Source organism: Pagrus major, chromosome 23 (assembly GCF_040436345.1).
Source record: "Pagrus major chromosome 23, Pma_NU_1.0".
NCBI classification, from domain to species: domain Eukaryota; kingdom Metazoa; phylum Chordata; class Actinopteri; order Spariformes; family Sparidae; genus Pagrus; species Pagrus major.
This window is the reverse complement of record NC_133237.1, coordinates 7,901,470-7,927,178: the sequence shown is the minus strand read 5'-3', so window position 1 is coordinate 7,927,178 and position 25,709 is coordinate 7,901,470. Positions and strand designations below refer to the sequence as shown.

At 41.2% G+C, this 25,709-nt stretch overlaps 2 protein-coding genes across 3 annotated transcripts; both read left to right on the top strand.

Annotated features, from left to right (window-relative positions):
- The first annotated feature begins 331 nt into the window (after window positions 1-331).
- On the top strand, window positions 332-20,955 carry srebf2 (sterol regulatory element binding transcription factor 2). Of its 2 annotated transcripts, none has more exons than XM_073493942.1 (20): window positions 332-635; window positions 8,020-8,381; window positions 8,917-9,103; window positions 9,193-9,347; window positions 9,456-9,608; window positions 9,709-9,996; window positions 10,087-10,201; window positions 10,639-10,790; window positions 11,325-11,529; window positions 11,657-11,832; window positions 12,280-12,529; window positions 12,689-12,858; window positions 13,002-13,173; window positions 14,561-14,678; window positions 14,777-14,886; window positions 15,426-15,558; window positions 15,887-16,058; window positions 16,649-16,825; window positions 17,976-18,087; window positions 18,364-20,955. In XM_073493942.1, the coding sequence occupies exons 1-20, from the start codon at window positions 545-547 to the stop codon at window positions 18,576-18,578; spliced, it is 3,513 nt and encodes a 1,170-aa protein (XP_073350043.1). In that variant the 5' UTR covers window positions 332-544; the 3' UTR covers window positions 18,579-20,955. The 2 variants fall into 2 exon arrangements, with proteins under 2 accessions (XP_073350043.1, XP_073350042.1); XM_073493941.1 differs by having other exon boundaries at window positions 18,361-20,955.
- A 1,219-nt stretch (window positions 20,956-22,174) lies between these two features.
- On the top strand, window positions 22,175-24,629 carry nol12 (nucleolar protein 12). Its single transcript, XM_073494511.1, has 6 exons — window positions 22,175-22,325; window positions 23,097-23,202; window positions 23,304-23,352; window positions 23,450-23,595; window positions 23,747-23,844; window positions 24,105-24,629. Exons 1-6 carry the CDS (start codon window positions 22,216-22,218, stop codon window positions 24,298-24,300), a joined length of 705 nt encoding a protein of 234 aa, XP_073350612.1. The 5' UTR covers window positions 22,175-22,215; the 3' UTR covers window positions 24,301-24,629.
- The last annotated feature ends 1,080 nt before the right edge of the window (window positions 24,630-25,709 follow it).

The following is a 25,709-nucleotide window of genomic DNA, read 5'->3' as shown; positions in this document are numbered from 1 at the left end:
TAGCAGATAAATACATATCACTTGAATTAATATGCACTATTTATTCGATTGTATTCATTGAAGTATTTTTGTATAACCTCACTCTAAGGTGTTGATTTGCCTAATGACGTTCACTTTATTCATGAAGGTAGGGGGCGCGGTTTATTCAAATAACACAGGAGCTTCTGATGGTTGACGTACTATCAGACCACGGCAAATACGACCTTGTCATTGGACGATGATGACTGGTCTCATGACAACAACAGCTAGGTTTGGGCCAATCAGAGGCCCCTTTGGGCGACAGAGTCTGTTTGTGAATGACGTAATGAGCGTAAAACAAGATGGCGTCGTCTTAGGCACAAACCGATGTGAATGAGTTTATCGACGAAGAAGTGTGCCTCTCTTGAGGCTCTGCTGTTGTTTTACGGTTATTCCGTGAGAGAATAACCTTGACGATCAGATAAGTGTCTCGTAGGCGTTGCTGAACGCATAGCCTGCGGTTCTTGTTGCCTTTCTCCCGCGACCCTCCGGTGACAGCCGGGGAGGCGAGGTGCTGACAGACAGGATGGACAGCGGAGAGTACATCTCCACCATGGAGAACATGGACACGACTTTGGCGGAATTAGGAGACGAATTCACTTTGGGAGACATCGACGGTGAGTAGTTGTGTCACAGCTTAAGGTGTTTAGTGTTGTTGGTTCCTAACTTAGTGTTGGCCTGTTTCCGCTCAGTCTGACAGCACCGTGAGATGCTCATCCTGCTGAGCGGAAGGAGCTCAGGTGGTCTGCTTATGACTTATGAGGAGGGTGCACAAGTCGCAAAGTTTAGTGTTCAAAGTAATCATGATACTGTTGGTTTTAAAAGGGAAGTCAATATCTTCACACTTTCTAACATTTTAACAAGCGTTGAAATTTATAGGCTTTACACTAATGTGTCTGTTATTTACTTAAGTCAGTTCTATTTTAGTCCACACAAAATTTGCACATTGCAAATATGCACATGACATTTGCAAATTATGACTTTTGGAAGCTATTTTGTCACATAGCCCTTTTACTACATCTATATTTGTACACTGCGACAACTTTTAGATGTTATTCTGCTGTCTGTTGTGAGTCCAGTGCTGTTTGTCTCAATAAAAAAGCCTCGATGGGATTCAATGGAAAAGTAACTGGAGGAAATTGTAGGCACAGTGTTATTTTCCATGAAGCAGAGGTGGGAAACAGTAAGAGGTGTTATTTAGCAGGAAGCTGTGTATGTGGGCAGTGAAGAGGGACACACAAGAGTGTGAGTTGCTCATCAAGTTTGTTATTACTGTAGGGCCATAACATGAACCATTCAGAAACAGTTATTTAGACTTCCATGTCAAGATTTAAGTATTTATTGGAATTTGATGAAGAAAACCCTTTTATCTTTCTTCGTCATCTTTTTTCAAGCATATTCTGCTTGGACAAAGTTTGTGGGACAACATCTCTGTAAAGACCCAATTCTGCACTCAGCAGGCGGGCAGTCAGTGAGCAAACAGCATCCATGATCCAATCTCCCTCTTATCAAAACAAGTTTCACCCCTTGGCACACAGTGAAAGGACAGGGATTTTGATGCTACGCTGGCCAGCGCAGAGTCACCAGATTTCCATTAGGGTGGAATTTTACTGAATGCTAAGTCACCAGACCGGACTGATGAAGCCATGTGTGTTTATGTGGTGTCAGACAGTGTGAGATGAGCTATCCTGTCTTTCTGTCTACTGACCATGGCGGGCAGTGTTTTATATTGGTCATCAATAGACAACAAGATGATATTACAGATGGTACTTAGCCAACATTGACGATACTTCACCAGGCTTATGAAACATTTCTGACACTCCACCTGCTTTTGGTGTCTGGTGTTAATTCTCTTTTCAAAGGGGGCCCTTGGGATGAATGAGCAGACAGCCCCCCCCCCACACACACACACACACACACATACACACACACACACACACACACACAGTTATGTAATCCCACTTAATCATTGTGTCAAAAGAGAGGAATTTACAGATTGTGTGCGAGGGTGAGATGGAGAGAAATGACAACTGGTTTGACTGATGAATTCACAGGCAGGCTGCAACAAAGATAGCACACACTTGAGTTTCGCTTCACTCAGTCTCTGTTTGGTCCACAGCTAATCGATTTAATACAATTTTCCAATCAGGAAAAATGGACCATTGTAATAGAAATATTAGTCACCATCTCCCTAATGATGTGCTGAAGAATTTTGGATTTCATAAAACTCATTTTAAACCACCTGAGCCTCTTTCAGATCTTACAATGGTGGGTCTCAACAGTCTTTCTGTACAGCCACTGCTTTGCTGTAGACCCTTAGAGATATTGAACCTTTGTTCTTCGGATGAGTCCATTTAGTGTAAGATCTAAGAGGCCCCTGTAAGGGCTCATGCACTTGAACCTATATTCATCTAGAACATTCTTCTTTCCCAATTATTCTCTTAGCAACTGCGAATCTGGTTATATAACCTGTTTTCTTTGCGCGGCTGAGCAGCCGAGGAAACTGTCCCCCTTTGATGGATTTACCCTTTGTGTCAGCTTGTCTGAAGCTGTGGGGGCTCAGGGCGGCTTTGTCCTGTCTGTCATGAACAGTCTGCCCCCCCATGGAGGGGTATAAGTGCATGTGCTAGTGTGTCTGCCCACATAATGTGTGTGTGTGTGTGTGTGTGTATAAATATATATATATGTGTGTGTGTGTGTGTGTGTGTGTGTGTGTGTGACGTGAAGGACAGCCCTGTAAAAGCTCAGAAGCAGAAAGGCCAATTTATGTTCATTGTTTTTTCAATCAGGGCTTTTGCTTAACGGAAGCATGGAATTAAGGAAGTACTGCCACTGCTTTTGTCCCTCACTTACTGCTTACTTCTCAGTGTCAACAGAAGTCACACCCACAGTCATAAGCACCATCCGGGGAATTACCATCCTTGTTTTGCCAGTTTGTATAATGAGGCTCTTGATTAAATCACTTTTTATGTTCATGATGAAGAGAAAGTTATATATGCAGATAACAACACATTTATTGTTTCACAATACAGTCAGTCAGACAGTCAGAGGTGACAGGAAGTTGCCTGCTGTTGCTGACAAACATGAGAACCCTTGATGATGTCATGTTTGTGAGTATTTGGATTGGCTGATGTGGTTTTTCTGGGTCAATACGATTTATTAATAATAATAGACTGATGGCCTATATTGGAACCTTTATACATTTGCAATAAAAATGAAAATTTAGATTCAAAATGTAGAATAACCATTGATTGGATGTAACTAAGTACAATTACTGTACTGTACAGTTTTGAGATCCTTGAACTTCACTTGAGTATTTCTATTTTCTGCTACTTTATACCTTCATCCACCATCATTTTGGAGGCAAATATTGAACTTTTTACTCCACTACTTTTATTTAATAACTTGAGTTACTTTGTGGATTCCTAGGCTATTACTGATGTGCAGCCAATGAGATGAGTACAGGTAGAGTTAGGTGACTATGTCAAAGCCAAAAATAGTGCATTTTATCACTTAAAGTTTATTTGGTTCCAGAAACAGAAAAACCCACATTACAGAAAAACCCAATAACACTGTCTCCAAAGAACCAGAGAGAAAAAAGATTAAAAAAATAATTCAAAATAAAAAGGCAAAATAAACTATTACTGAAAAATAAAAACAAATGGACAATAACAAAATAAGTTTATTAAAATAAAAGTATTAACATGACATGTTAAGAAAATCTCGAACATTCTGGTGCTTCTTTTAAACCTAGTCTGAATGGTGTGCAAGAAGAAGAATTGATGGGAGATTGTGAACTGTTTTTGCCTCATCCTGATGTCTCTAGACACCTGTTGGGTAAATCCAGTCATTTTGACCAGGTTTATTTATAAGCATAGACTAACAGTGGGAAGCCTCGTGTCCTGTCGCTGCCATACGCAACATCTCCTTAATGAGGTCCAAGCCCTGAGGAGGAGTATGTGTAGAGCCTAAAGTACTGACAAGGAGATGTCTTTAATTGGAGATATCTAGAAAAATTGATTATTGGCTAAATTGCTCAATCAAATTGTTGAATGATTTAAGGACACTCCCTCCATATAACTGGGGATTGACCAACAAAGAGTTTAGGGTGATCCCATGTACCAGAAGACAGACTTAAGTATGGGTTGATTTGAAATAGATGAGACCCTTTCCTCCAGATTCACTGTAAGTGCAAGATGATGGGGTGGGTGTGGGCATTTGGTAGCATTCTAGCAGGTAGAAATAATAATGAGGGAAAAGAGGTGCATACTGACTGTTCTATTGTATACCATAGGGATTCTCTCTCTGGGAACGTGCCCAGTGTGACAGGTGCCTCAGGTTAGAATAATAATAATAGAACTGCAGATTTAGGATGCCCAAGCCACCAACTACAGGTGTCTGTATTTTTGGCCTTTTGCGGTTCCATAATTCTTTATTTTACAGAGAATATCAAATTGTTTAAAGTATTAAATGGGAGAAGACAGTGGAAGAGACGTAAGGAGATAAATCACTCTGGGGAGTACAATTCATTCTAATAATATTTACCCCACAGTGACAGATGAAGTGGAGACCATCTTTCCATGTCTGTGTTGATCTTATCTAGAAGTGGGTCAAAATTACATTTTACCATTTCCCATACTATATACATTTTACTGAGCCAGTTGAAAATAATGACTTGGGGCAATAGGAGGTCAGAGGGAGGGCCTCCAACTTTGTCCATTACACCTAATAACTAGAAAAACTTGAGAACAAACAGTGCATTTTCAATTAATATACTTTAACAGAAATTGGACAAAACAAAACCCTCTCCAATAATGATGGTTGTAAAAAAGCTAAATATTGGATTTGATAATTGGTCGATGTCTAGTGAGTATCTCTGTCTCAACTTGCATACATCCATTCTGGTATCCTAGCCCTTTCTTTATTGTGCTGACTGTAAAATCTGATATCATGATGATGACAAAAATACAGTATGTGCTGCCTGCAGCTCTAAACTCAAACAGAAACATAGCAAAAGTATAAGGGCCAAATGAATAAAGTTGGACCTGTTTACTTCATCACATTTCATTATAACATGAAATGTGAACATTTTTAATTTATTTCGGATTTCTAGTCCATAGTAGGCAAAGATAATAGATAAAGAGAAAAAAAAGATGACAAAATTGTTTTTTATTGTCAGCTTTTAAATGTTGTGTAGACGGGTTATAGCCTCTAAGGAATCAAATTACAAAAGTCACTGACTATTTAACTGATAGTTGGGCAGCCTTAACAATCGAATATCAGTTAATCATTAATAATATATTAAATATGTTGGATGTTTTTCCATTAGAAAACTGTCTTGACTGACTTGATCAATGTTCCAAACAAACATTACACAAACTAAAGACTACACAAAATAATCACTTCATTTTAACTATGGAGCTCCGATCAGTCACTATTCAACAACTGGCTTGACAAAATCTAACCCATATAGAGGCTACTAAATGGCTAAAATAAAATATAATATCAGTTTGTGTAGAATAGGGCTGCACAATTAATTGCAAAATAATCGACATCGCAATATGACTAAGTGCAATATCCAAATAGCAAGAACTGCAATTATTTTATAAAGGTAAAATGTGTCACAAAACAGTGTTTTAATGAAATTTTGTAGTGCTGCAGAGATGCTCTGGCCTACAAAGCTTGTTATCCAGATGTAATAAAACATGTTTGTTTGGCAGAGACCGCCACATCATTATGATTTTACTAGTTTTTCAATGACAGTGAAAATTGTGATGTTAAGTTAATCATCCATAATAATCATGTCTTATATTGCTATTGCGATATCTGTTAAAATAATTTCAATATCACTTTTTGACCATATCGTGCAGCCCCAATGTAGAATGTCTTTTTCTATTTTTTAAATAACAAATTACTTCTATTTTAATTTTTTTTTTAAATTTCATGCCAGTGTTTTATTTTGGATATATTTGATGACGAAATATTTGCTATTTGTAAGAAGATACTATTTAAAGGATCTGTGCCCATCTATAATTGTTGGTTAATACATTTTTAATTGGTTAAATTCTTAACAGCAATTAATCAATTAATTATTAATCATTAACATCCCCAGCAGTCAGTCATTATGATGTCACAAAGAAGTGACTGGACTAAACGTCGATGAACATAACTGCCTCAGCAGTTATGTTCATCTGTAATCATTTTCCCCATTGAGAATATTAATGCTTTCGTCTGTGCTGGTGTGTGTAGTGATTTCATTTCACACTGAAGCAGCAGATGAATGTAGTCTGTTGGATTGTCTGGTTGTACAGTAGGACTAAGTTCAAGGCTGCAGGCTCTGTTTATTGACACTTCATTGACCCTGAAGACTGAGCCCATATGTACTATCAGTGATATAGATCAACCAGGGTAGCTTCCACCACATGGACCCTGTCAGGCTGTTGTCAGGCGTCTTGAGGTTCCAAAGTCCTGTGAGACCATGACAGACACCGTGTTTGCCACAGTAATGTGTTCTTGCTTTCCTCTCATAGCTATCAAGCACAACAGTGAACAAGAGATGTTAACACCAAATAAGGATGAGCGAGTTGGAAAAAACAATTTTGTTTTTTCATAGTATACATAGCTATATACTGTGATAGATATTTATTTCCATACAATGTGATTCTTTTTTGGAAATTCAATTTAGAAACCCTATAGTCTGTATAATTATAATGGTGTCGTTTAAACAATCACGTTATGTTTAGAAGTATTTGAAATTTGGCATTTTTACAGCTGTGTGTACTTGCAAGCAAGCAAGTTCAAGCATGCAAGTTTCTTTGCCCCTGCCTTTGCATATATATATAAAAGGAAAGTAATTTATTCCTTAGCTCCTCTCAGTATAAGACAGTTAAAAGAAACAGCGCTGCAAACTATTCTTAATTCAATTCAATTCAATTCAATTCAAAGGGGCTTTATTGGCATTAAAGTTTTACAACAATGTTGCCAAAGCATCAAAACACAACTTGTCCAAACATTCGGACAGAACATAACAAATAACAACACAAACACAATTTCAATCTTAATTATCATTAAGGTAAATCAGCTCCTTAAATCAGCAGAAATATAAGATTCTATATTTAATGAGAAGAGGATTTGTTGCAGTTTTCGCAAAATGGGTCTTACAAATTGGCAAATAAGTGTATATTATCATATATATTCTATATCACCACTGTATGGAAGGAACCATTTATTGAATGTCATTAGGTGGCGTTTAACATGATAAGAGCACAGTGCTCATTCATCATCATTATAGTGCCATTCGTCCGTCTATCCATCCATCAGTAGCTCAGTGCTGCTGTGCTTTCTACCCTGTTCCAATTATCTTTCTGCAGACATTTTCAAGGCTATCTGTTTGAAGGCCTTTGATTTCTGTACAGTCATTGTACTGATTTATGACCAGGACAGTAGCTGTTTCTGTGCCGATTCAAGGCCTGTCAATGGAATTCTCTTATCTTCTTTGGTCTTATCTGTTATCAGATAACAACATTCACACATCTAACACTGACCTGCAGTGGGGCAACCTTACCACTGTGACTTAAGTTTCAGTTGAAGAGCTCTCTCTCAAGGACAATTGTGAAATATGCAGATTATTACCTCCTGGTTCTATAATATTGGGTGCAGCCTGAGCATAAAGGTAGTCAAGTAATTGTCACCGTATAATGTAAAACGGGATTAAAATGGGAGTAAGATTATGTTGCGATATCTTGATCTATAGGTGTCACTACATTATTCACAGTCTGCTCTTACCGAAATAACTTTTGCTAAGTGCTACTGTAAATCTAAATGAATCTTTTATTATTAAACTTTCTTAATATATAACTATTTCAAGAACTAGTAGAACTGTGAAGTAGTTCACTTATACCTGATGTGCTATTCTTTTTTCATGTTTAATATGATTGAATCAAAGGCAAAGCGGTCCCAAAAGCTCTTTGTAATGTCCGTTCTGTTTCTCTGTGTCCTCAGAGATGCTGCAGTTTGTCAGTAACCAGGACTTCCCAGATCTGTTTGAGGACCAGATGACCTCGGCAGGCTCTACACAGAGCGGTGGCGCCAACACCGCCCAACGACCTGCCGTTCAAACCCCTCAAACCCCCCAACCTCCCCAGACACTGACCCCTGCTGTCTACCAGAGCTCCAACGTTCAGACACTCTCCCCCCAGTCTCTACCCCTCACCCCTCCCCTCACCCCCGCCCAGACACCCTCCCCCACCATCGCCCCCTCAGGGCAGCAGCAGCAGGTGACCCGCAGCCCTCCACTCCTTCAGCCGCGACCACAACTGGTTCAACCCATCCAGCCGCAGCAGACGGCCCAGCCCACCATTCAGGTATAGTATCAGCTATCTGACATCACTTTCACACACAAATCCTGTGTTTGAGATAACCAAGTTTTATTATTCTACCACTTGTTCTACTAGGTATGTGTCTGCACTGTTATGTAGCATATTGAAAGCTGTGAGTCTGAAAGGCCTTATAACCGCTGCAGATGGGCTTGTGCTGTAGTTTTGAGTGCAAGGCGTTTTCAAGGTGTAATTTCATTGTCTGTTGTGTAGACAATGTGGATTCATTTTCTGTTATTGTGCCAGCCAAACTAAAAAAGCTTTTGCTGACAGTAGAAAAATAGTACCGACAGTCTATGAAATATAATATCCAGCTCAGCACCCTTACGAACAGCAATGCACATCTCAGCAAAAGTGTAGTCAGCCTGACAGACATAGTTTATCGTCTTGAGTGAATTACCTTTTTCCTAAAACCATATATCAATAAAGAAAGATACACTGTCTTATAGTGCATTAAAGTTTAATAGCCTCTCAGGGAAAAATACACATTGTGATGAAACTATTTTTTTTCACTTAAATGCAGATGCACACCCAGGGGATCCCCATGCAGACCCATAGCTTCCCGGTCCACACCTTGGTTCAGACCCACAGCCAGACACCCCTGCCCATCCAGACCCAGGCGGCACAAACTGTGATGATCACCTCTAACGGTGGACGTTTGATCCAGAGTCCCGTCATCTGCCACCAGAGCCATGCTCCTGGTTTCCAAGGTGAGTAAAGAGTGTTATTGCAATAATAATATGGTATGTACTTTAAATTTGACTGACAAATTATCCATCGCCTTGTCTCCCATTACCAGTCCTTCAACCACAGGTTCAGAGCATTGTGACGTCGCCACAGCTCCAACCGGTGACCATTCAGCACCAGCGTGTTCTGACCCCAGCCGGTCAGACCATCCAGACTCTCTCCACAGCACCCGCCACAGTCCACACTATGCAACAGCAGGTGCAGCAGGTACCTGTATGCAGCCTCACAGTTTCTGATGTCAGAAAATGATTCAGAGTTGCTATTGACATGATGATATGAGCGCCACACACTGACCGTTGGACATGTTTTCATCAGGTTCTAGTCCAGCAGCCTCAGATTCTGAAGACAGACTCACTTGTTCTGACCACACTCAAACCAGATGGCACACAGGTGCTGTCCACCATGCAGAGCCCCACAGGGATCACCACCTTGACCACGCCCATCCAGAACACAGCTCTGCAAGTCCCGGTATACAGCTAGTATAAAAGATTTTGTATTAGTAACTGATTCACAACAAAAAAAAGAAAAATCAGGAATCTAATGTACTGCTACTCATTTCTTTCCCCAGACGCTGATGAGTAGCAACATCCTGACCACTGTCCCTGTCATGATGGGTGGAGGAGGCGGAGACAAGCTGCCAATCAAACAGCTACAGCCAGGCTCTTCACACTGCACAAATGGAGCCAGATCAATCATGGAGCAAGGCCAGGGGATGGGAGGAGTAGTGGGCCCAGGAGGAGTGGTGAAGGAGGGCGAGAGGAGGACGACCCACAACATCATCGAGAAGAGGTACCGCTCCTCCATCAATGACAAGATCGTGGAGCTCAGAGACCTGGTCATGGGCAATGATGCCAAGGTTAGTTTCAGTTGTTTCAGTGTTTAGATGTGGAAAGGAATCCACTGGATTCACATCCTGACGGTTCCTCCTTCATGTCTTCCTTCCCAGATGCATAAGTCAGGAGTGCTGAGGAAGGCCATTGATTACATCAAGTACCTGCAGCAGGTCAACCACAAACTACGACAGGAGAACCTGGCCCTTAAGATGGCCAACCAGAAGAACAGTAAGTGTTTTAGGGTGTATTCACACATAGCTCATTTGGACCAGTTGTTTTCGCTCACCTCAACTAGAATCAATCGTTTGTTTGCATTCAGAGCGCAATTGACCCTACTCTCTCAAACAACTGGCTTGTGCATGGCTTGATGATTAAAGATAATCTAATCCAGTTTACCTGATGCACCATCTGAAGAACAGTTGTTGTGGTGGTACGCATCCATTGGAGTCTATCTCTGAGGGTGAACTCTTTAGGACGTCTTCTAATAACATGCATCGGGACGATGTGTTCTAGTTGCATTCTAAATGCTCTCTCTAACGGGATATTTTTATCCATTTGATGAGCACTGGTATAGTAACCACAGAAATGCAGTTAAAACATTTCGCAATACAAACTTCTGAGCAGAGTGTGATCTGTAAAAAGATGAGTCTCTCTTTCTATCTCAGAGCCCGTGACGCTGCCTGAAGATGTGGAGCTTAAACAGGAAATAGTAATGATGTCACCTCCAGCCTCGGAGTCTGGTTCTGGTTCCCCATCCCAGTTCTCCCCTTACTGTGTGGACTCAGAGCCAGGCAGCCCCTTACTGGATCACGAACAGGTAAACGCACAAAGGCAGGATCACACACATTTTTTATGTCCCTTTTCTGTTTTCTGCAGGGGGTGATCATCATCAACCTGTTTGTTTCAACCTGGATCAGAGTTTTTAACAGACTGATTAAGTTGACATGTGTATTAATGTAGGTGACAGGAGGGACAGTAGTAGTTCAAAGTGAATGCACTATTTTTAGCTTCTAGTTCTTTTGTGCTGTCGTTTGGAGGTTTGTTTCACACCAAAGTTAGTCGTTAGAGTAGTAGTAGTTCATTCAGTCACTGCTCCCCCAATAGAGTATTGTGAGGATGGCTCAAGAGATTCTTTAGAAACAATTCTGATCTTATTTATTTTGAATGTTACAAGGGAGGAAGGTTTAAAAATATGCAGATGCTCAGATTTGTGAATATTATTTTTCTTACAATCTTGTTATTCTACTGGATGTGTGTCTTTCTCAGGCTCTGTCTATCTGTAAAATTAAGATTAACTTTTAAATGGACTTAAATAGCATGACCATAATAATGTGACCATCATTTCTCTCAGTTGAAGAGTGAGCCAGACTCTCCCTCCTCGGTCGGAGTGATGGATCGCTCTCGACTGCTCCTCTGCGCCCTGACCTTCTTCTGCCTGTCCCTTAACCCCCTGCCGTCTTTGTTGGGCTCTGAGGCCTCAGGGAGCCCCAACTTTTCTCCAGGCCACGGGCCATCTAGGACGCTGGTCTGGTTCCCGAGTCACACACAGGACTTTGGTGAGCAGGGTGCTGTTTATTAGGGTTCATGACACATGTTGAGAGTCTATAAGTCATGATTAAATTTGTGACTCAGATATTCTAAAAAGTATAGTGACCTTACTGCATGTTTCCTCTCATCCTCCAGCATCCTGGCTTCGGTGCCTGTTGCCGTGGGTGATGGTGTGGGTACTGAGCGGGGTGGGAGCTGTGTGGGGTTGTGTCAGGGTGCTCTACCTGTGGGAGCCCGTCACACCCCTCCACTCGCCAAAATCTGTGTCGTTCTGGAGGCATCGGAAACAAGCTGACCTACATCTAAACAGGGTGTGTAAAGATCAGCCTTAAACAAACCAAGAAAGACACATGGAATCATATGTGTACAGTATGTATTTTCCCTTGCTTAAGATTTTTTTGTGTTAAAGAAGCTTCTCAAGAAAGAGAAGCATTTCCAAATATAGGACAAATTATCATACTATCACACACTTCATATATCTTTGTGAATAATAATTCCACTTTTTTCCAGTTTTATTTGTGCGGGGAGAATTAGATTTGATGTTCTCACACTTATTTCAGAGCACTTCACCCAGTTTTCTTTGATTCTTACTGTTTTGATGTCTGCCTGTTTCCTGCAAGGGTTTATTTTTAGCGCCTGTTCAAATCGTGTTCAGATCTAAGTCATGACCTTCATCACATGTCTCCCAACATCTTTCCTGTCAGTCTTCACTGAATACCGATTATCTTACTATTTTCTCTGTCTCTTCTCTCCTGCAGGGAGATTACACAGCAGCAATGGCCAGTTTAGAGACGTGCCTGTCTGTCTTGACCAGAGCTCTTCCCTCAACCAATCTGGACTTGGTCTGCTCGCTGTCCTGGAATCTGATTCGCTACTTCTTGCATCGTCCAACACCCCTGGGCTGGCTAGTTCACCAGGTTAGGGGAAAGCATGAGGGGGAGGAAGCTAGGACTAGCGCTAAGGATGCGGCACTTGTTTACCACCGGCTGAGCCAGCTGCAACTCACAGGTGAGTGTTGAGAATAAAGCTGGCTGATGCTATACACATGCAGAAAACTGACAGAAGACATCACAACCATATGACATTCATGATAAAAAATCAACTTTGCCTTAATTTCACGTTGAAGTTTCATGAAGCATAAACACAGCGTCTGTTCTTTCTCTTTAGGAAAGCTGCCTCAGCGCAGCAGCCTGTGGGCTTTGTCTCTGTCTCTGAGTGCTGTCAACCTCAGCGAGAGCGCCCAAGGCAAAATGGCCCCCGCCCAGCTCACCCAGATGTATGTCACTGCAGCAACAGCCCTGCGCACTGTGTTGGGCCACCACCTCTCTTTTCTACCTGTAAGTCTCACAGTGTCCCATCATTGATCCAGTTTATGTCACAAACACACAGAGGAGATGGCTAATTTCATGATATCGGGTTTACTGTGGAGGAGTTTACTGTCCATCATCGGCATCTTTTTTCTTCTGTGTCTGTCCTGCAGGGCTATCTGTTGAGTTGTGCAGAGGGTGTGGCCAACCAATCAGAGACAAAGCCAATCCCTGACTGCCTGCGCTGGCTCTTCACCCCATTGGGTAGGCAGTTCTTCCTCAGTTGCGATTGGTCAGTGAAGTCCGAGAGCACTGACGAGGTGTACACTTCTCAGAGAGACCCAGGTATGTTGGATATGAATGAGTTGGCACATGATCTGTTTTGCTCTTTATATTTTTACTTTCTGTCATCTTTGTTCTTATTTGAACTCTAAAACAAACAGTCCAAAAAGTTTAAGGTGGTTTCTTGCTAGACTTCTTTTTGTAACACAAGATAAACTCATAACATCATGCATTTGAAGGTTAGAATCACAAAGCCTCACAGGTCTGACATAATGTGAAAATAAATTAAAAGACCATCACCCTTAATGACAAAGAAATACTCCTTTTTTAAAGAAGGCCTAATCATATTACAAGACTAACTTTCTATAGAGACTTAAGCATAATGTAACATTTTCAAACTCTTTATTTGCAAGTATTACTCAAGCTATTTGTTACAAGTAATACAACTAAATTGCCTATCCTAACTATATTCAGCTGGATCGCCATTCAGCCTTCATTTTTCTGGGAGATTATATGCCCAGTGACAGATAAAATGGCACAGCGAAAGCAACGTATATAGAGAATCAATCTAAGTGCCAATGGTGTTACTATTCTATAGCCATTACATTGTGCTTCATGATAAGTTGCCACTTGGATAATAATTATTAAAGTATCCTGGGAGTCCAACAGAGCATGAGATGGACAGGCGGATTGGTGCAGCAACAGCAGTGATGCAGGTGTTGTACTGGACTGCCTGACGACAAAGCTCTTTATTTAGCAGTCAATCCACGTTAAAACCCTCATGAGCTTTGGGCAGTGACCGAAAGAATGAGATCACACATACAAGTAGCCGAAATTAGTTTCCTCTGCAGGGTGGCTTGGCTTACCCCTAGAGAGCGTGTGAGGAGCTCAAATATCTGGAGGGAGCACAGAGTAGAGCTGCTGCTCCTTTATGTCCAAAGGAGCCAGTTAAAGTGTTTGGAGCATCTGATCAGAATGCCTCCTGGGCACCTTCCTTTGGAGGCATGTCCAACAGACCCAGAAGATGCTGGAGAGAATATATATCTCATTCATCTTGGAAACGCCCCGGAATCCCCCAGGAGAAGCTGGAAAATGTTGTTGGCTAGATGGTCGTATGGACTTCCCTGCTTAGCGTGCTGCCACATGGCCAAGATAAGGGGCAGAAAATTGATGGATGGATGGATGGATGCGACACTGAATCATGTTGGCTAAATTGGCCAATAGATCTTTGTTGCATTGTGTTGAATATTGCAGTTCTTTGGTTGTGCAGGGAAGTTCAGAGGCTTAAAAAGGACTTAAAAACATTTCAATATATATAAAAGCTATTTACTAAATGTATGAATTGATTACTTTGTACATTGTTTGTCTTTCCCTTGTTTATTTTTCCCTTGTGTTAAAGAAAGTTTGCTGCATGCTGTGATTAAATTGTTTTCCTCTTGATTTTCTCCAGCTGACCCCATAGCCCAGTTGCACCGCTGCTTCTGCAGGAAGCTTTTGGAGAGAGCCGTTCACACCCTCATCCAGCCGCAGAGCGACTCTGAAGCAGGCAAACGCCTGAACGACTCTGGGTAAGGCAGTGGTACCAACAATGTTTCTGACAGTTTGATTTGACGTAATGATTCTGGATCTATAAACCTCTTTCTTCATCTTTCCTGGTCTCTTTCAGGGAGTTTTCCAGTGCCCTGGAGTTCCTCCAGTTATTAAACAGCTGTACAGAAGACTCTCCCTCCCCTCCTCCTCCTTTTTCAACTCCTCCCAGTCACACCACTACTCCAGGTATTAACAGCATGATTAAAACAACCCTGCCCAATAGAACGCATGAATCACATCGGATGTTTGTGTGGGCAGAGCTGTATGATTAACCACGGAGCCATCACAGACATTACTGTCAACATAAATGGATTTTCTTGCTCAATTTGCAGCACAATGACAACCACCTTTGGGATTAACTTTGTATTATAACAGATTACACTTGCAGTCATTGATTTGTGGTGGTAAATGACTTGCAATAGATATGAATACATTAATGATCTGTTCAGGTGATGTTAATTAGCTTCAGTCTTGATCAATTCTTGTTTTCATATCAAGTCATGCTGCACACAAAGCACGTTATATGATCTCACACATACAGCTTTCAATAGTAGGAGAAACGGAGAAGAGACAAAAAGACGGGGATCTTTTCTCATTTGACAATTAAACTGTGACTAGAAAAAGCTTTTCACAGCCACAACAATGCCCCAGAAACGTCCACCCATGCTCTCATTTTGGATATATATTTTTTCTCTTTACACAAATTCTTTTCCTCTTCCTGCCAGTGGGAGACCCTGTGAGCCGTTGGTGGGCCTTGGTCCTGAAGGCTGCCGTGCATTGGCTACAGGGCGATGATGTCGCAGTGAGGTCACTGTTGGCAGAGGCAGAGCGAATGCCAAGGGCTCTACACACTCTTGAGTAAGTGAAGTAATACTTGTTTCAGTTCATCTAAAATATCACAAAACAAACAACAATACAGATACTAGAATAAACATTGTTGAGCTGCTCAAACTACAGAAATCTTATGGGCTGTTAAATTACAGAACTTTCAGATAATCTCCAACTGGATTCAGAGACATAGGAGACATTACTTTGCACAGTTTTGTCTGTAAACTGTCAACTAATTTCTGTAAATTCCAAACATCTAAGATAAATTAAACTAATAATGATAAAGACAGTTACAGTTATGTTAAAAAGAAACAACAGTAACCATCCCCTCTGTTACTCTCCCTCCTCTCTGTTTCAGCCACCCTCTGCCCAAGGCTGTGCTGCTGCTTTGCAAGTCAGTTCAGATGAGTCTCTCCCCTCTGAAGGGAGAGGGGGCGGTAGCCTGCCTGTCCCACTGCGACAGAGCCAGCAGCTACCTGCGCTCCAGCGTCTCTGTGCCACTTGCCCAGTCTGGAAACTGGCTGAACAAGGTAGCTTTCAAAGAATCTGTTCCAACACTCCCAATACTGGCACTACTATCTCTTCAGATCTGCTCTGGGCTTTTCTTTCTTACGTAATCTTGTCTGCTGTCTCGCACATATATATAAATGGCAGAAACCTGCTGTATGTTTCATAAGGTTGATGCCTTCAAGGTTTCATCATGCATACACACACGCTGCATGCTCAGTTGGGGCCAGGGCAGGCTGACATGGGGCTGTGTGTGTGTGTGTGTCTGTGTGTGTGCGCAGTGTGGGTGGAAGGAGGTGGCTGTGGTGCATTGTAGTTGCATTGCATGATCCTGAAGCCGAGTGCAATGTGTCTGCAGTGCAGTACAGAGGCCTCCCCAATCTGCACGCACCCGCTACACACCCCAGCTCAATTTCCTGCTGTTACTTTTAAAATTTTTGACATGCATGTTTGGTGAGGTAAACTTGGAGTGATGGTGGTTGGTGGTCATTGGTGGGTTGCAGTTGAAATGGAAATGCATCTCTTAAAAACTTAAATCAGCCATTGTATACAATGAACAGAAATCTATCACTCACTTTGATCACTCTGATCTTTGTCTTCTTTCCCATCCAAGGGAGTGGAGCTCCTGGTCTGTGATCTTCTGCTGACCTTGAGGACCAGTTTATGGCAGCGGGGAGGCAGCAGCAATGGAGAACCTGGCCCTGCCCCTGGGTCCCAGTTGGCTGGTTTCCAGAGGGACCTCAGCGCACTCAGAAAGCTCACACAGTGCTACAGACAGGCGCAACACAAGGTACATCCAGGACTAGATCAAGTCAGATATGTTCATCAGCAAAAGGTTACAGTCGGTGGAGTTTATAACTGTGGACGTTATATACAAGGTGTCAGAAGCTGCAATCAACAAGTTAAAGCCTATTTGGATGTGTTTTGGGGTGATTTTGGAAAGCAGCACTGGTGGCAACGCACATTTGCATGATGTCTTTTATTATCCTGCATTCGTTTGTTACCACACATATACGGCTCACAACAAGAGCCAGGGATATACTAGATAAGTGCCAGGGATTTATAATTCTGACCTTGTATTTCCAAAAACCGACAACTTGGCGATCAGTAGATTTGTGTTTTTGATTGATTTATTTACCCATATAGCTCTTCAAATCTCACAAATCTGCAAATCTGGAGAAATTCCAACAACAAGTCATTATAGCCCAAACTGGCTTCAAATAAACTGTCACTGTCTAGCTTTCAGACAAGCTAAACAAACATTTTATAATGGAATGAATCTGATTTTTAATGAAACACTGAAAAGTGGGCAATTCTCCAGATTTGTGAAGCTGTAACAAGCTTTTAACTAAATGTAATAAACCCCTCAATATGTTGCTGCTGGCAAGTCACATCCCTAAGTGTTTTCCTTGTGTTAATAAGAAAAACTCTGCACTGCGCTAATAATAAGCCTGTAAATCACCCGGGGCCAGCTAATACATTTACTGTATCAGCCGTGAAAATCGAGTTCTCCCACTCATACCAGCTGCAGAAATCTTACTGCACTTCAACATATCATCAATCACACTTGTAAGATTTACTGGAGTAGTCATTACTGTAGCCAGGGGGTCTTTAACAACTACTGCTTTCACAGCGGTCTGTGATCATTTGTTATATTTTGGCTTGAGCAAGACTCTAAGAACCGCATGAACTGCATTATTTTAAGAGTTCCTGTTGCGAGACGACTGACAGAGAAATATTCACTCATGGTGTTGTGTAAGAAAGGGAATGAAAGGCTCCACTGATGGTAGATTTGTATATGTATATCCCCTGTAGTATACTGTGTGGGGGCTGAAATGATGGTGTTTTTCTGCTCCAGAAACACATCACTGAGACAAACACCTGGAAATCCTTGATGGTTGCAATAATTGTGTCCCTGACGTGCGTTTTTTTTCCTGCAGGTGTTTCTCCATGAGACCACAGTGAGGCTGATGGCTGGAGCCAGTCCCACACGCACACACCAGCTGCTGGAGCACAACCTCCGGCGCAGGACACACAGCGCCTACACAGCCGGTTAGAAGCTTAAACTGATTTTCACATATCGCTTTTAAGTAAAACATACACACTCAGAGTGTTCCCCTTGCTGCTGGCTCAGGACCAGTTTCCCTGTGGTCATGTTTAATCTGAACTATTAATGGCAAAACAGAGAAACTTACTGCAAACAGTCCTAGAGGAAAACATTTATTCACACACACACACACACACACACACACACACACACACACACACACACACACACATATATACCAGAAGGTAATGGACACTTAACTTTCTCCTTCTTCTCAGAAGGTGAGTGCGTCCTGGGTGAGAGGGAGAGGGCTCACGCCATCCTGCTGGCCTGCCGCCACCTGCCCATGCCTCTGCTAACCCCGCCCGGGCACCGTGCCCGCCTGCTGGCCGAGGCCAAGCGCACCCTGGAACGTGTGGGAGACCGGCGGTCCCTGCAGGACTGTCAGCAGATCCTGCTGCGCCTCAGCGGGGGCACGACCATCGCTGCCTCCTGAATGTGCACACACACACACACACATACACAGATTAGGGCTACTCAACAGAACAATGAACTCTGTAATTTTCTGTAATAAATACAAAGATGTCAACCAGGCAACTCATTCCCCAACAACATGTAATCCTATAATTTCTCACCCATTCACACCCTCATACAGACAAAGGACCATGGATATAAAGACACTTAGTCAAACTGCCACACTTCTCTCACACACACAGCTGATTATTTTACTGTCACAGCTACAACAAGCTCTCAGCCCTATATCCATGCAGCAGCTAAAACACTCAAAGACTATACATTGGCTCCTTTTAATACTTTGCTTTTATTGTTGCAGCACAATCATGCCACCTTCTGGACATTAATGATACCCTGCTGGCTAACTGCCTCAATTTTAACAGTGCTACACAACAACAACAAGGAAAATCAGGTTTAATAGGCCCCAAAGGGAAACCGTTATCTAATAGCTGTTTAAATTAATGCAATGCAGCAGTGCATTGATTAGCTGTGGGATACCAAGCCGTACAATCATTATTGGCACACTGCAATGTGAGTGCGGCAATAAATGTGTAATGTCTCATTGATATTGCAAGGCTCAAATAAGAGTATTCAAGAGTAGACAAGTCTGTTAAGCATGGCTGTAGGATGCAGACAGGCAGACTAGCTTGCTTTTAACCATACAGTGCTGAGTAGTGTCTCTTCTTATCTACCTCATAACACTGTACAATGTTAGCATTGTGCTGTGGAGCAAAATAGAATACTTAAGCACCATGTCAGTTATCCTGGATTTGAATTAAGTGACCATTTGAAGTGATGCTTGTGCTTCTGCATCTTTCTAATTGAACCTTGCTGGGCTGCTTTATTTAGACTTTAGGATGCAGCAGTACTTGACTAGATGTTGCAGAGAGGATGACAGAGAGCTACTTGCTGACACACTTGCAAGAAACAAGGAAAAATGGCTGGATTCGGGGAATGTCTAAACGGCAGAGGGAAGCAGCCAGTCATGGGCCGATAGGTTTGAAAATGGCTACCTAAAAACACAAATACACACTCACACAGATGCATATACATATTACATGTTAAAGTAATTGCATACAAACTCGCAATGTGATTGTATATAGGTTGTACATAGCCAGATAAACAGAAGTAGATTAAACAGGAAGTCCTTATTCACTGCTTGAGAGGAGGAGGAGGAGACGCATCAAAGGATGCACCGTGATGGTCTGAAGCTCTGACCTGGAGAGCGAGGTCAGCTGCCTCACCCTTAAAGTGATACCCTACCAATACTTTTTTCTTTTTAATCAAACACTTGCATGCCGTGTGAACTTCTATGGGTGATTTAAAAAAATAAAAAAAAATCACTGATGGAGAACAGCGGCTGCGGTCGGTCTCAATTCATGATGGTTTTCACAGCAGAAAAGAAAGTATCAAAACATCTGTGAAGGCTCCTGCGGTCCATCCTTGCAAAAAGCCACCTTTAGAGCCTACGGGCAATGAGCGTCAGATACACATATTATCTTGATACTATGATGTTGGGCTGTGGATCACTTTAAGGTATATCTAAGTGAAAATGATGTGATAAAAGTAAGGAGGGGCATTTCTTCTTGGAAGTGATGTCCACCTATGATGTAAAGCTCTCAAGCAAAATGGCCTTGATGTTATGTAAAAAAAAAAATATTTTATTATGTTTCATCATGTTTGTAATGATGAAGGGGTTGTATCTTTGTGAATTCTTTGTCCAATTTGCTTTTTATTTGTAATTGTTGACTTATTCGTGATACAGCAATTTTTCGTCATTCCTCTTTCTGTGCTCTGATTCTTATTTAATGGTAATGTAATATTAATATAAATGCTCTTTATGGGAGGATTGGAGCAGTTTTGCAGTTATGTCATTGTTATTGTTTTATATCAATACAAGCAGCCTAGGGTCAGGAACTGTTGGCGGGAGAATCGCTAATAGATGTTGTGTATTTTATTGAAGAAGTAAAGCCCGCATTTAAACAAATAGCTTGAGATTTTAGAATCACTCTTTCTTCGGTACACGCTTTCATTTCTCTGCTGTTTTTAAAAATACAAGCAAACAAGTGTATGCTTTTAGAAATTTCCAGTACTCTGTCTTCCAGGTCAACTCAATTTTAAAATAGAAACCTAAAGAGTCATGAAAATACTGATAATATATCAGTTTAGATGATCTTTCCTGACTGGTAAAAGTGTGCAGAAAAGAAAGCAATGCTCAACCAGCCATCAGCAGGCTGAAGATTTTGCTATCATTAGAATTATGTTACAATTGTTTTTCGTCTTTCCCCTCGATGTATTTCATTGTCTGAATTTCTTTGTTCATTTTGATGTTTGTTTTTATAATAAAACGACACATGGCAGTGGTTGGTGTGTTTCATCTTTCAGTGGTAAAAGTCTCATACAGTTTGTGGATATGTAATAAACTGTAGGAAATACAAATACAAGCACTGAAACAGAAGTAAAGAGATAACACCACATTTCATGTTTCATGAAGTGGGTGTCGGCTGAGTGTGAATGTCGGTGTAAATCTGATAACGACGGCTGTGTGACTGGTTTCCTCTTTCACACTCTGTGTGGCCGAGTGATGAACACTGGACACCTCAGTCTTGATGAAACACTCCCAGCAGTTCACAGAGAGATGGTACATGCCTTGATACATACAAAGGTTGCTGCCACTGAAGGGAGTGGAGAACAGCTGATCACCACAATGGTGTCAGAGGAGTACCAATTAGGAAATGTCAACATAAATACAGACTAACTCCATTTGATGGGGAATTGTATTCTATCAATATTATCTCCAAAGATGTTGACCTGGTATCAAATACAACATGCTAGTAACAGATAATGCATTTCAAGACAATACCTAGATACCGAAGTTACAATAGCCACGGCACCTCTTAAAGCCAGTGGTGGAAAGTAACTGAGTGCATTCCCTCAAGTGCTGTACTTCAATGTTGCATACAAAGTATTTGAAGCTATTACATATTTGTATTTTCTGCTGCTTTCTACTAAGGAATATATTTACTTTTTATTCCACTGCATTTATTTGAGATCTTGTGTTATTTTGCAGAATCAGATTAATAATACAAAATATAATTAATCTAATATTATGCTAAGATATATATTATCCATACTATGGATAAGATGATCCCCGAGGTGAAATTCATAAATAAACTAGCAGTATATATCGTAAAAAAACAACCTCCACCTGTACCAGATGCAACATTAAAGTAATGTAGGCTACGTATCAATACATCAACAATTATAATTAAATAATAATAAACTAAACATGATTGGAAAATGTACCATTTTGCACAATGAGTACTTTTTTCTATATTTTGATACTAATAGGAAAAAAAATATTAGCGGTGGAAGAAGTCCATTTAGAAGAAGTTGTTTTGACCTAAGTAAAAGATCTGAGGATTTCTTCCACCGCCTCTCATGAGAAGGGTTTTTATGACACGTCTGAACTAATAATTCATTACTTTGTCCTAAATGCTCACCGTGTGCGGAACTGTTAAGGCTTCTATCTGCGTGTTTGTAGTCGGACAATCCTTAATGACGTGCTCCATAAAAACAGAAGCCGGAAGTGTAGGGAAAACCAAACTCACGTGTACAACATGAAAAATACAAAAAAGCACAATAATGTGTCCAGAAAGACTAAATTCAAGCCAGGATCCAAGAAAAGAGAAAACAAATGCATCGTAACGTTTGACGACAAAGACAGACAGTAAGTTAATCTACGGCTTTTAACATATAGCAGATGTTTGCTAGCATATTTGCGTTAGCTGTCACAGAACTGCTTCAATATCAGGCTAGCATTAGCTTCTTACCAATTATTTTAGTCATATATATATTGCTAAAACGATATCCACAACTTGTGTTACTTTTACGTAGTTTTGTTTTATGACTAATAAACACCAGGCTTTACAGAATGTGAATTATAATTATAAAAACACGTAATAATGCTGAAACCAAAGAAAAAAGTCATCTTACGTGAAAGTATTAACCTTTGAAGCATTGTTGTGGTCTTTGTTTTGTTAATTTATTTGTATTTTAGTTAGCAATCAGTAAGCACTGTATATTAGTTATATAAATTATTACAAAACAAGTGTAGAATTGACCTACACAGACACAAACAAAACAACAGCACATGTGAAGTAAATATACAGTATAAACCATATCAAGGTACCAATCAGCTTGACATGATGATTATTGACATCTCTCATTAGGTATAATCTAGTTATTGACTCCCTTCTACATAATCAATTATCATATTGTGTTATTTTTTCATTTGTATCCCTTACTATAACAAAACTCAGTATCGCTGGCTGACTAAGATGGTAATTTGAGTTGCAAATAAGAAATTTCAATAAAATGTGCCAAGTTAAGTTTGATTTTATTATCATTGATGTGTTACATGTATCCTTTATGCCGCACAAACCTGCAGAAACTTTAGAAAGACTGGTTCCTTAAGTTTCTTCCTCTTCTGCCCTGTCAGGGAGTATTTAACTGGTTTCCATAAGCGAAAGGTGGAAAGGAGAAAAGCAGCCGAGGCAGAAATTCGGAAGAAAATCAAGGAAGAACAGATCAGAGTCAGAGAAGAAGTAAGTATAAAGTACAAGCATGTGGAGTTAATATCTGTTTGGGGTCAACACACGTTGAACTGTGTGAGCACATCCTCATGTGTTTGGCTGTCTGCTTTCAGAGGCATAAGGAATACATAAAGATGCTAAAGGAGAGGACTGACGCTCTTGGTGAGTTCGAAGCGAACATCATTTTACTGATTCATAACACCTGAGAATCTGTGCTCATTGTTAATTTTTTTCCCCCTCATTTGATCCCATCTCTCAGAGGCTGCTGAAGATGATCTGGAGGATGTTATAACCAACACAACAGAGTCTGTGCAGTACGATCACCCCAACCACACCGTCACTGTTACAACCATCAGTGATCTTGACCTCACAGGGGCTCACCTGCTTGGACCTGCAGCTAACCAGGTAAACGGTTAAACCTCAATTCATCATTCCTGAATTTTTTTCCAACTAAATTATACTGCTTGAGGCTCTATTTGGTTGCTCTGAAAGTATTTGATACTAGAAATGATACTGATGGCATTAAAACACCATTAACACTGCTTTTCTTTCAAAGGTTGACGGGGAGGACGACGATGAAGAAAAGAGGGAGGAAGAGGAGGAGAATACAAAACCAATGCCAAGAAAAGCTGGGAATCCAATCATGAATAAAAAGTAAGCTGTACATCATGCAGGTCTATGAGCACTGATTAGAGTGGCCAGTTTTCCCTGTCATAAATTCAATACTTTTTGTCTCACTAGCCTTATTTTTTACCTTTTAAAGGTTAAATGGTTGATGGAATGGGTCTAATTTGCTATGCGCAACAACAATACAGTGGTGACATCATGGCTGTATCCATCAATTTGTCAGCCTTTCCTCCTCCAGCCCGTCAGTCCAGCTACATTTCTTTTTTTTCTCTCCCTTGCCGCTACAGGATCCGCTCCCTAACTGCGTCGCTCAACAATTTCACCAGTAAGAGGAAGAGGAAAGGGAAGCAGGAAGGCAGAGGAGGACGAGGCCGCCAGACAGACAAGAAACACGCTGCCCCAGAGAGTAAAAACAGAGCGGGGAGGACCAGCAAGTGGCAGAGACGTCGAAAGACTGGAAAAAAAGTGCATCATCAGGAGTGAAGAGTGAACTGTGAAGAGACTTGACTTCCTGTGTCAGAGTCCCACAGGTGAACAAATTGGAGTATTTATGCTCCTGTGTTTCAACAGGATGTGTGTATGCTGAGAAGTTTGTTAAATGAACACAAGCTGATGCTGACGATCAGTGTTGGACCATGTTGGACCGTCTGTCATGACGTCGCTCAATGTTTCCATCGCCTCCTGAAATCTTGTGCTCAAATTTGTTCATCCTTCAAAGCAAAACTGTTTTTGTAGTGTCTTTTCTTAACATATACAAGTTGTACTGTATTTCCTGAAAGTTTCATTAAATAAAGGATTAATCTTGCTAATAAGTGACCTGGTGATGCAGCCATATCTTACAAACTGTCAGTGTGCTCCGTGTGGAGGTTTTTTCTTGCCATTGTTTAATAGGAAACTTGACACTGTTGTCAACATCCTTCCTAGAACATCAGGAAATCAACCCTTAGAGCTGTGTTTCCTCTTAGCTCAGTGTTACCTGTGTGTGTGATCCAAAGGAGAGTCAGCCTGTGTGTCTCTCACAGAACCTCATTCCTTATTTGAGAACCTTCTACCACACCGCCAATGGTTTTAATGTATGTTAAACCCCCACCTCACCAGTGTTTATTTATTTACGTTAACCTGAGCCAGCGTGTGCCAGCTGTCACTAGCATGAGCGTTTCATTTCGCTTTCTAAAGCCCATGATATTTAATACAACCGCTCAATAGAGGAACCGGCAGGCCACTGGCTCCATGTTGGCTCCAGGTTGTGTGTGCTTCATGGTCTCTCGCTGTGTCAACTGAGAGCCACCATGGCCGTCATGGATGCTTCAGTTTCACTCATTGTCAGAACAGCCAATCGGATTGATTTGAGAGCTTGGCAGCTCGGGAGGATAGAGAGCATGGGGAAGAGGAGGCATGTGCCTGATGGGGGTCTGGTGGGCAGTTTATCTTTGGACTTCTAATGACAAATTCAAAGTGGAGCTGACAGCCGGCGCCTCTCTTGTCAGGTAATGCTCATCAATTCTCTTATCATTTTTATCAAAGCATCACAAAGCATTTTCTACTATTTCATTTTCCTACCTATTGCTGCCTTAATAGGTTAATTCATTACTAGAGGCTGTAATGCTTGTAAAAGCTGTTATAATACAGTGCATGTGCCTTGTGGTTGTTGGTAATGCTAGTCTGTGGGGAGCTTTGACTGCTCTGACTGGATTGTGTTTCACTGTCCTGTAGTGTGATTAGTTATCACCTACCTTAACAGTTCCGCTTTAGATCTTGCATGAACCATGAAATAAAAGATCCTCTTACCTACTCATTCAGAGCCACTGCTCTGTGCTTACACCTGTCTCCAGTAATGCAGTGTCACAGCCAGACTCAACAGCATACAGGGTTTTATATTCTCTTGCTTCTTT